The 12,171-nt window shown below is 50.2% G+C and overlaps 1 protein-coding gene across 3 annotated transcripts in view; it reads left to right on the top strand.

Annotated features, from left to right (window-relative positions):
- LOC144695811 (class I histocompatibility antigen, F10 alpha chain-like) overlaps nt 1–9,922 on the top strand; it is a 54,022-nt gene extending 44,100 nt beyond the window's left edge. For all 3 annotated transcript variants that reach the window (XM_078566820.1, XM_078566819.1, XM_078566817.1), the window contains one exon: nt 9,023–9,922. In XM_078566820.1, the coding sequence (XP_078422946.1) occupies nt 9,023–9,039 (17 nt within the window). In that variant the 3' untranslated portion in view covers nt 9,040–9,922. The remainder of the gene's footprint in view (nt 1–9,022) is intronic.
- Nucleotides 9,923–12,171: the final 2,249 nt, after the last annotated feature.

Here is a 12,171-nt window from a genome sequence, read left to right as displayed (position 1 = left end):
CTTAGAACAAAGAAGGCTGAGAGGTGACTTGATTGAGGTGTACAAAATTATGAGGGGAATAGATAGAGTGGACAGGATAAAATTGTTTCCCTTGATGGAGAATTCTAGAACCAGGGGACATAGATTCAAGATAAGTGGCAGAAGGTGTAGGGGGACATGAGGAAGAACTTTTTTACGCAGAGGGTAGTGGGTGTCTGGAATTCGCTGCCCAAGTTGGTGGTGGAGGCAGAAACTTTAAACTCATTTAAAAAGTACCTGGATCTGCACCTAAAGTTCTGTAAGATGCAGGGCTGTGGGTTGGGTGCAGGAAGGTGGGATTAGAAAGAGCACCTGGGTGTCCTCGGGCTCGCATGGACAAGATGGGCCGAATGGCCCCCTTCTGTGCTGTAACTTTTCTATGGTTGTATGGTTCTATTGTTCCATTGGCTCAGAGCGGAGGAGTGGAAAACCTTTCACCTGAGCCATACTAGTGCAGACCTGTCTCAGACCTGTGTTCACGTCAATCAGCACTGCTGCAGAATCTGCCCCCTGAGATAGCTTCGATGGGCTGAATTTTACTGGGGGAGTTAGTTTGGAGGGGCTATTGCACGCACCCCTACCCCACGTTGCAAAAGCCGGTCTCAAACCGACCGAAGTGAACGAGCAGAGGGACTCCTGCCCATTCTGATTGGCCGGCAGCTCTAGCAGTCGCAACAGCGCTAGAGCTCATTAGTGGGCGCTGCTGGGACTACAAGTAGGTCTCTGGAAGAATAATAATGGACCCAGGGAGCAGCCAGATTGAGGTAAATCCCGAGTTTCCAGGGCGGGTAGCGATCGGGGATCCGAGGAAGGCAGCGAGGGGGTCAGGTGGAGTGGTGCCCTGAATGATTTTTTTTTTTTGCAAAAATATACTTTATTCATAAAATATCTTCAATCACATTCCAAACCATTTCAAAAACACCATTACAAGGGTACAATCCAGGTTAAACTTTTACAAAATGTGTCACCAGGTGCATCAGTACAAACAATATTACAATCATTTACAGCCTTTCATTTTGAGCTGTACAGCCCGAGGGGCTCTAAACAGTTCCCAGTCTCGGTGCGCTGTGGCAGAAAGGTCTTAGACAGCGACCCTTCCCCATTGTGCCTTTGCGGCAGCTGCCCCAAGCTTTAGTGCATCCCTCAGCACGTAGTCCCGGACTTTGGATTGTGCCAGTCCGCAACAATCGGTCGGGGACAACTCTTTGTGCTGGAAGACCAACAAGTTTCGGGCAGACCAAAACGCGTCTTTCACCGAGTTGATGATCCTCCAGCTGCAGTTGATGTTTGTCTCGGTGTGTGTCCCTGGGAACAGCCCGTAGAGCACAGAGTCCTGTGTCACAGAACTGCTCGGGATGAACCTCGACAGCAACCACTGCATCTCTCTCCAGACCTTCTTTGCAAAGGCACAATCCACAAGGAGGTGAACAACGGTCTCTTCCCCACCACAGCCACCTCGAGGGCAACATGCAGAGGGGGTGAGACTCCTGGCGTGTAGGAAGGATCTGACGGGGAGGGCCTTTCTCACCACCAGCCAAGCTACGTCTTGGTGCTTGTTGGAAAGTTCTGGCGATGGGGCATTCTGCCAAATGACTTTGACAGTCTGCTCGGGGAACCATCCCACAGGGTCCACCCTCTCCTTTTCCCTCAGGGCCTCTAGGACGTTACGTGCTGACCACTGCCTGATGGACTTGTGGTCAAAGGTGTTTTTCTGCATAAATTTTTCCACGAGGGACAGGTGGTACGGCACGGTCCAACTACTTGGAGCGTTCCACGGCAGTGTGGCCAGACCCATCCTTCACAACACCGGGGACAGGTAGAACCTCAGCACGTAGTGACACTTGGTGTTTGCGTACTGAGGGTCTACGCACCGCTTGATGCAGCCACACACAAAGGTGGCCATCAGTATGAGGGCGATGTTGGGCACGTTTTTTCCCCCTTTATCTAGAGGCTTGTACATCGCGTCCCTGCGGACACGATCCATTTTCGACCTCCAGATAAAGCGGAAGATGGCTCGAGTGATCGCCATCGCGCAGGAGTCTGGAATGGGCCAGACCTGCGCCACGTACAGCAACAGCGAGAGTGCCTCACACCTGATGACCAGGTTCTTACCCGCAATGGAGAGGGAGCGTCGCTCCCACATGCCCAGTTTCCTTTTCACCATAGCCACTCGCTCCTTCCAGTTTCTAACGCATGCCCTGGTCCGTCCGAACCATATCCCCAGCACCTTCAGGCCGTCAGCCCTGACAGTGAAGGGGACAAAGGATCGGTCAGCCCAGTTCCCAAAGAACATGGCCTCGCTCTTCCCACGATTTACCTTGGCTCCCGAGGCCAGTTCGAACTGGTCGCAGATGTGCATCAGTCTGCGCACCGACAGCGGATCCGAGCAGAAGACGGCGACGTCGTCCATGTACAGGGAGGCTTTTACCTGAGTGCCTCCACTGCCTGGGATCGTCACTCCTCTTATGCCCGGATCCTTCCTGATGGACTCGCAAAGGGTTCTATGCAACACACGAAAAGAACAGGCGAGAGAGGACAGCCCTGCCTGACTCCAGATTTAATCGGAAAGCTATCTGTTTCCCACCCATTGATTGAGACTGCGCTACTGATGTTAGTGTAGAGCAGTTGGATCCAATTTCGAATTCCCTCCCCAAACCCCATTTTGGAGAGCACATCCCCCATGTAGGTGTGCGATATTCTGTGAAAGGAACAGAGGGAAATGTCCCGACTCCAGAAAAACATGCAGAATCTGCTCCGGCTGCAGTCGATGGGGGTCGATGTCAAGGAGGAGCTCCAAGAGGTGAAGAGCCAGCAAGCCTCGCACTTTGCCTCGGAGGCCTCCAAGATCATCTTCCGTTCCAGAGTCCGCTCCGTGGAGCAGGATGAGACGTGCTCACGTTTCTTCTTCCAAAAGGTACACAGAGAGAGCTCTGTGATCAGCAGCCTGAAGGAAGAAGACGGCTCAGTAAAGTCATCACGGTCCGACATTTTGAGGATCAGCAAATCCTTTTATGCCGGATTGTATGACGTGAAGCCCACGGACAGCACGGCCTCCCAGTCCTTCCTGTCCTCTATCACGGAGGTCTTAGACGACAGTACGCGGGAGAGCCTGGACAAACCGCTAACTCCTGATGAACTGACTAAGGCCCTTGAGTCCTTCGAGAAGAGTAAAACTCCCGGAAGCGACGGCTTGCCGGCGGAGTTGTATTCGGCTCTGTGGGACTTGATCGGCCCAGACCTGCTAGGAGTGTACGAGAGTATGATCCTGGCCGGTAGTATGTCAGAATCCATGAGGAAAGGCATCATCACCCTCATCTACAAGCACAAGGGGGAAAGGGAGGAAATTAGAAATTGGCGACCCATTTCACTGTTGAATGTGGACTATAAGATTCTGTCCAAGGTCATCGCCAATCGGGTCAAATCCGCTCTGGAATTGGTGATTCACCCTGACCAGACCTGCTCTGTGCCGGGCAGGAAGATCTCTGACAGCCTCGCGCTGCTCAGGGATACGATTGCCTATGTACAGGACAGGGGTGTGGATACCTGCCTCATCAGCTTGGATCAGGAGAAGGCCTTTGACAGAATATCGTGGTGCCCTGAATGATTTTTTTTTTTTTTTTTGTAAAAATATACTTTATTCATAAAAAATCTTCAATCACATTCAAAACCATTTCAAAAACAACATTACAAGGGTACAATCCAGGTTAAACTTTTACAAAATGTATCACCAGGTGCATCAGTACAAACAATATTACAATCATTTACAGCCTTTCATTTTGATCTGTACAGCCCGAGGGGCTCTAAACAGTTCCCAGTCTCTCGGTGCGCTGTGGTAGAAAGGTCTTAGACAGCGACCCTTCCCCATTGCGCCTTTGCGGCAGCTGCCCCAAGCTTTAGTGCGTCCCTCAGCACGTAGTCCTGGACTTTGGATTGTGCCAGTCCGCAACAATCGGTCGGGGACAACTCTTTGTGCTGGAAGACCAACAAGTTTCGGGCAGACCAAAGCGCGTCTTTCACCGAGTTGATGATCCTCCAGCTGCAGTCGATGTTTGTCTCGGTGTGTGTCCCTGGGAACAGCCCGTAGAGCACAGAGTCCTGTGTCACAGAACTGCTCGGGATGAACCTCGACAGCAACCACTGCATCTCTCTCCAGACTTTCTTTGCAAAGGCACAATCCACAAGGAGGTGAACAACGGTCTCTTCCCCACCACAGCCACCTCGAGGGCATCGTGCAGAGGGGGTGAGACTCCTGGCGTGTAGGAAGGATCTGACGGGGAGGGCCTTTCTCACCACCAGCCAAGCTACGTCTTGGTGCTTGTTGGAAAGTTCTGGCGATGAGGCATTCTGCCAAATGACTTTGACAGTCTGCTCGGGGAACCATCCCACAGGGTCCACCCTCTCCTTATCCCTCAGGGCCTCTAGGACGTTACGTGCTGACCACTGCCTGATGGACTTGTGGTCAAAGGTGTTTTTCTGCATAAATTTTTCCACCAGGGACAGGTGGTACGGCGCGGTCCAACTACTTGGAGCGTTCCGCGGCAGCGTGGCCAGACCCATCCTTCGCAACACCGGGGACAGGTAGAACCTCAGCACGTAGTGACACTTGGTGTTTGCGTACTGAGGGTCTACGCACCGCTTGATGCAGCCACACACAAAGGTGGCCATCAGTATGAGGGCGATGTTGGGCACGTTTTTTCCCCCTTTATCTAGAGGCTTGTACATCGCGTCCCTGCAGACACGATCCATTTTCGACCTCCAGATAAAGCGGAAGATGGCTCGAGTGATCGCCATCGCGCAAGAGTGTGGAATGGGCCAGACCTGCGCCACGTACAGCAACAGCGAGAGTACCTCACACCTGATGACCAGGTTCTTACCCGCAATGGAGAGGGAGCGTCGCTCCCACATGCCCAGTTTCCTTTTCACCATAGCCACTCGCTCCTTCCAGTTTCTAACGCATGCCCCGGTCCCTCCGAACCATATCCCCAGCACCTTCAGGCCGTCAGCCCTGACAGTGAAGGGGACAAAGGATCGGTCAGCCCAGTTCCCAAAGAACATGGCCTCGCTCTTCCCACGATTTACCTTGGCTCCCGAGGCCAGTTCGAACTGGTCGCAGGCGTGCATCAGTCTGCGCACCGACAGCGGATCCGAGCAGAAGACGGCGACGTCGTCCATGTACAGGGAGGCTTTTACCTGAGTGCCTCCACTGCCTGGGATCGTCACTCCTCTTATGCCCGGATCCTTCCTGATGGACTCGGCAAAGTGTTCTATGCAGCACACGAAAAGGACAGGCGAGAGAGGACAGCCCTGCCTGACTCCAGATTTAATCGGAAAGCTATCTGTTTCCCACCCATTGATTGAGACTGCGCTACTGATGTTAGTGTAGAGCAGTTGGATCCAATTTCGAATTCCCTCCCCAAACCCCATTTTGGAGAGCACATCCCCCATGTAGGTGTGCGATATTCTGTCAAAGGCCTTCTCCTGATCCAAGCTGATGAGGCAGGTATCCACACCCCTGTCCTGTACATAGGCAATCGTATCCCTGAGCAGCGCCAGGCTGTCAGAGATCTTCCTGCCTGGCACAGAGCAGGTCTGGTCAGGGTGAATCACCAATTCCAGAGCGGATTTGACCCGGTTGGCGATGACCTTGGACAGAATCTTATAGTCCACATTCAACAGTGAAATGGGTCGCCAATTTCTAATTTCCTCCCTTTCCCCCTTGTGCTTGTAGATGAGGGTGATGATGCCTTTCCTCATGGATTCTGACATGCTGCCGGCCAGGAGCATACTCTCGTACACTTCTAGCAGGTCTGGGCCGATCAAGTCCCACAGAGCCGAATACAACTCCGCCGGCAGGCCGTCGCTTCCGGGGGTTTTACTCTTCTCGAAGGACTCGAGGGCCTTAGTCAGTTCGTCAGGAGTTAGCGGTTTGTCTAGGCTCTCCCGCGTACTGTGGTCTAAGACCTCCGTGATAGAGGACAGGAAGGACTGGGAGGCCGTGCTGTCCGTGGGCTTCACGTCATACAGACCGGCATAAAAGGATTTGCTGATCCTCAGAATGTCGGACCGTGATGACTTTACTGAGCCGTCTTCTTCCTTCAGGCTGCTGATCACAGAGCGCTCTCTGTGTACCTTTTGGAAGAAGAAACGTGAGCACGTCTCATCCTGCTCCACGGAGCGGACTCTGGAACGGAAGATGATCTTGGAGGCCTCCGAGGCAAAGTGCGAGGCTTGCTGGCCCTTCACCTCTTGGAGCTCCTCCTTGACATCGACCCCCATCGACTGCAGCCGGAGCAGATTCTGCATCTTTTCCTGGAGTCGGGACATTTCCCTCTGTTCCTTTCTAGCTTTCTGGGTGCCTTTGCGGATGAAAAACCTCTTGATGCTTCCCTTGATCACTTCCCACCAGTGTGTCAGGGACTCAAAGAGGGGTTTCACGGTTCTCCAACCTTTGTAATCCCTCTTGAGCTCCTCAATGTTCTCTGGGGTCAGCAGTTGCACATTTAGCTTCCATGCCCCCCTGCCCACCCTCAGGTCTTCCTCCAAGTGGCAGTCCGCCAGTAGGAGGCAGTGGTCAGAGAAGAACACCGGCTTGACGTCGGTGGATCTGACTGTGAATGCACGGGACACAAACAGGAAGTCTATCCTGGAACGAATGGACCCGTCTGGCCGCGACCAGGTGTATCTACGCTGCGCTCCGTCTGCAGGGTTGCTGAAGACGTCGTGCAGCTTGGCATCCTTAACTGTTTCCATCAGGGATCTGGACGTAGCGTCCAATCTGCTTCCGGCCCTGCCGGATCGTCCAGCCGCATCGATGATGCAGTTGAAGTCCCCGCCCAGAATGACCGGCCTGGAGGTCGCCAGCAGCAGTGGGAGCTGCTGAAAAACCTCCAGTCGCTCAGCCCCTTGTGCCGGGCCGTACACGTTAATTAACCGGAGTGGAGCGTTCTTGTACATTACGTCTGCTACCAGGAGTCGCCCGCCCACCACCTCCTTGACCTCGGAGACGGTGAAGTTGCCTCCCCGCAGCAGAATACCCAGGCCGGAGGAACGAGAGTCGTTTCCGCCCGACCAGATCGATGGCCCGTGGGACCACCATCGTGACCATTGCCTGTAGGAGCTGAGGTGCGGTATCGCACACTCCTGCAGAAACAACAGGTCAGCTTTGACCTTGGCTAGGTAGTCCAAGGTCGCAACACATCGCGTAGTAGATTTAATGCTACGCACATTTATGGATACAATCTTTAAACCCATATTAAAGCATTTATTCTCCTACCAAACCCACTGTCTCTGAGAGTCCCAGACCTTTAGTCTGCTCCTTCATACCCGTAGTGAGCTCAAATTCCTTCACTTTGGATGGGCTGAGGTAGATCTCCTTGGCCGTGTTCTGCTCCAGTGGCATCTGGAGGTTCACGTAGTGAGCGGGTTTTGAGATGACCTTTGCTGGAGAAGCTTCTCCAAAACTCACCCCCTCTGGGGGGTTGCTGTTCCCGGCTTCCTGGAGCTGGGGTGCGATGATTGCCTCACTGCTCCCAGATTCCAGGGGCTGTGGTGCACTGGCCTCCTCAGGTTGCAGGCAAAGTTGGGGTGCGCTGGGCTCCTTGTTGTCTCCAATTTTCTGGAGCTCGGGTGTCTCGTCCTCCAACGCCCTGGAGCTTTGCCGCCTCTTCTGTCGGTGCCGCTCTGGCACTTCATCATCCGAAGAGCTGCTGCCCTTGTCATCCGTGTCGGATGGGAGACGCCTCTTGCCGCTTCTCTGGGAAACGCCTTTGCTTCTTCTTCGCTCCCTCTTACTTTTCTTGTTCTTCACCGTCCGCCACTCCCCCTGCTGCTTTTCCACTGCTGCCTCCTCCTCCATTGATTCGCTGTCCTGAGGGCTGGAAGGTTCAGGGGGTAGTGCTGTTGATTGGCTCTCTGTTGCCTCAATCTCTTTCTCCACCTTGTCTCTCTCTGTGTCCTCCTTTGTCCCGTTGAGCTCCCTGGGGGCCTTGGTGGTTGGAGTGACATGGAACCTTTCTTCTGCTTCCCCCTGGTCGGCTTTGGCTGCCTGTGCGTAAGTACGGCAGCGTTTGGGGCAGGTCCTGTAGAGGTGACTTGCCTCGCCACACAGGTTGCAGCACTTGGCCTGTTTGCAGTCTTTTGTCTGGTGCCCTTCCTGTTTGCAGATCTTGCAGAGGGAGGCGCTGCAGTTGGCCGCCACATGGCCAGCCTTGCCGCATGAGCGACAATGCTTGGGTTGCCCAGCGTAGACCAGGTAGCCACGGTTTCCCCCGATTGCGAAACTGGAAGGAGGGTGGAAAATGGCTCCCTTACCATCGGTCTTTAGCGTGACCTTAAACAGGCGTTTGCCTGTCCAGATCCCCAAGTCGTCTCGAATCTCGGTGCCGCTCCCCACCTTATCGAAGTGCCTGGTGAGGAAGGTGACCACGTCGGCGACAGGGACGAAGGGGTTGTACACATGCACCATCACCTCACGTTCCCGTTGCAACGGCAGAGAAAAGTGCGGCTCCGCCGTCAGGATCTTCATCTCCGGCAGGTCTCTCTTCTCCTCGAACACCCTCAGGAGCCGGACGCAGTCTGCCACTCGCTTGAAAGTCACGTCGAAATAACCACCTTTGCGGGAGTCGTGCTGAATGATGTGCTTTCCTTTCCTTCCAGCATTTCAATTGTTATTTAAAAAAAGGCCTTCTGAATTTCAGTTGTCTGTCCAGGCCAACCATATCATGGTGCGGGCAGCTTATTCTTCGGTCAACTGGCTTGATAACAAAAACAATAATACCTGGAAAAACCCAGCAGGTCTGGAAGCATCTGCGGAGAGGAGCACAGTCAACGTTTCGAGTCCGAATGACCTTTGTGCTCGTTTCGGCTTGTTAACAAGCTCAGTTGCCTGTTAATTATTTTTTTAAAAATGGTGGGCGGGCTGCTGATTTAGGCAAAGTGACTTCATTCACTACACTGCTCTGCACTTCGACTCTGGATTATCTAACACTTATTTTCCGCTCCCTAGATTACAATGTTGTTTAACCGGTACCTGCGAGGGTCAAACGCCAGACTTGAATAGGAACCAAGAACACACTGAAAGTAGTCTGTGAATCAATTGCTCTGCGATGAAATCAAATGTAATTGCATAAATATTTTACATATGCTTTCTGCTTCAATCAATTTATTAAACGATTATTCCTTTGCTTAACATTGAAGGAATATTGCCAAGTCTGACCTATAATTGCATAAGTACCGCTACATAAATAACGACAGTGCGGAATAAATGCATTTCTGGCAATTAAAATATGTTTTGTGAACATCTATACGTTCCTAATTAGCAGAAGCTTGAACATTGGCCTCAGGTAAAAGTCTCCACTTGTGCTTTGAAACAGTGGATACGGAAATATTCAATAACTGGACGCCCAGTCGAGCATGATCCTTTTCACATACTCACGGTTCACCAGCCGAATACGCAATCCCGAGTCTGCTTCTCTCTCTCCCTAAGTGAAGGGGAGCGACGCCAATGTAAACCCTCTGCTGCTAACCCTTTAACTGCAATGGGAATTAGAATGAGACGCTTTCCATAACCTCTGACTAATCTGCAAAGCGTATTTGAGGCACCAGCGGCAAGTGAACTACATCTCCAGAATGTCAAGTGGAAAGTTAAAGTAACCGCAAGCTACAAATGGATTTGGTGAATATTTTCGAGAGAAGGTTAAACATCGAAGTGGGACATAACTGCAAACATAAGGTCCACTGACTTCGCCTCTTCCAGAGAGGGATGGTCCACCTGAGCAGGGATAGCAGACCAGCCGCTTATTACGCCTGACCTTCCTCTTCATGGAATAGAGAATTGTGTGGAGCATGTAACATGTCTGTTCTAGTCTTGTCTACTTTGCACAATAAAAACGGAAGGGAGTCTCAAGTTTTTGTGGTCAGTTATTATTACACTCAGGGCTTTACATCATTTCACTAACTTAGTAATTAGAGTCATTGGATATTTAAACAAATTCTTTAACTCCTCTCTGAATTTACTCTGGGATATTGCATAAATAATGGTATTTGTGCAGGAACTCAAATGCTGCAGTTTGCTCCATAATAGTGAAAGGATTGTTGTAATCTGTGTGCAGGTATTGAATATCCATAACCTGTACACATATATAATGAACAAAAGTTACCAGCCATAACAGTATAAAGCTGCCAGATATGGCCAGCAGTAAAATGATGGATTTTCTTCGATTTTCCATTTCTGGGTCACTGTCACTACTTCGGCGACCTCTTCTAATCCTGTTTGATAGTAAAATGTGCCTGATGGTCAGGCCATTCAATGTCAAGATCAAGAGAGAGGGGGCAAAAGGCATTAAAGCTATGTCAACCCATAAGAATGTAACCCATATAGGTACAGTGTAGAGGCTTAATTTCTACAGCAGAACCATGATATATTGTCAACTGTTATGCGAGGTTTAAATGTAAAGTAAATTGGGATGTTTTCCAGGATGCCCAGTCCCCATATTGTCACTACAACCACTGCTGCAGTTTTTTCAGTGCAATATTGTGTTTGTATTTTTTGGCAACAAATGGCAACAAATCGATCGAAGGTGAATGCTACAGTTAACCAGACGGAACATTCAATTGAAGCAAAAATTAAAAAGAAATTCAGACTGCAGACAGGAGTGTAGTCCAGGAAGGAATTTGGGAAATAAATTTCATTCATCACATTAAGGATCACATCAACTATCAGGACCAGTAGGTCCGCCGCTGCCATGGACATCAGGTAAATAGTGATGCATTTGGAGAGGCCACACTTTCTGCGGGAGAGGATCACAATGGTCACCATGTTGGCTGTAAGTGAGGGAGTAGTGAAAGAAATGAGAAACACAGGCTTAAGAAATGATTTGCACAAAATAAACTCTGCAATAATTAGTGTGGATTTTTTCTTCACTCAAATCATTCACTCTCTGTCCAGGCAAATGGGCAAATTCTGAGGACACATAAGCATTTAGCAATTCATGGAGCAGCATTTATTGTCTGAGTCTCATCAAATAAAATTAATTGAAGTTTAGGCATCTTATCTACCATTTAGTTGTTTAGCCAACTTTAGACACAAATCAGAGTGCACAGATTTTATTGCAGCATCCTTACATAATTAGCACTTTGTTTACACATTATCACAATAAACCTACACATTCTCAGAGTCAGGGAGTTATTTTTAGCACTGAAGAAGGTCATTCAGACCACGAAGTCCATGTTGATACCCTGCAGAGCAATCCAGTCAGTCCTGCTGTTGCTCAATTCTCCTAAACCTGCAAGATTATTCCTTTCAGTTGTCCATCCAATTTACTTTTGGAATCATTGATTGTTTCCACTTCCACCACTCTTATGGGCAGCGAGTTCCAGGTCATTGCCACTCGTTACACACACAAAATAAGTTCTTCCTGACATCCCCCCTGCATCTCCTACTCAGAACTGTAAAGACCTGTCCCATTGTCTTTGCACCAGCAGCGAATGGGAAGAGTCTTTTTCTGGCCAACTTATCTAACCCTGTCTTAATCTTGTACACCTCTATCACATCTCCCTTCAATCCCCTTTACTCCAACGAGAACAACCCCAGCCTGCTCAGCCTAACCTTGTAACTAACACTCCCCCTTCCCTCCTTGCCATCCCGTGAACAATTCTGGTAAATTTCGTCTCCACCCTCTCAAGGGTTTCAACATCTTTCCGTAAGTGTGGTGACTAGAACTGGATGCAGTACCCATGTTGCTTTATAAACTTAATTACCATGGTCAACTTAACTCCCCTCCTTTTGTATTCAATGCATCTCACAAAGATGTAAACACAGAAAAATACAAATTAGGAGCAGGAGTAGGCCTCTCGGCCCCTCGAGCCTGCTCCACCATTCAATAGGATCATTGCTGATCTGATTGTAACCTCAACCCCACATTCCTGCCTAGCCCCGATAACCTTTCACCGCCTTGCTTATCAAGAATCTATGTACCTCTGCCTTAGAAATATTCAGAGGCTCTGCATATACCACCTTTTGTGGAAGAGAGTTTAAAGATTCATTACCCTCTGAGAGAAAAAGGTCTCCTTATCACTGTCTTAAATTAGCCACCCCTTATTTTTATAAAGTGACCCCTAGTTCTAGATTCTTGCACAAGGGGAAACATCCTCCCC

This window comes from Cetorhinus maximus, chromosome 21, assembly GCF_964194155.1.
Source record: "Cetorhinus maximus chromosome 21, sCetMax3.hap1.1, whole genome shotgun sequence".
Lineage (NCBI taxonomy): Eukaryota > Metazoa > Chordata > Chondrichthyes > Lamniformes > Cetorhinidae > Cetorhinus > Cetorhinus maximus.
Note: the sequence above shows the minus strand (reverse complement) of the source record. Positions and strands in the feature narration are given on the sequence as shown.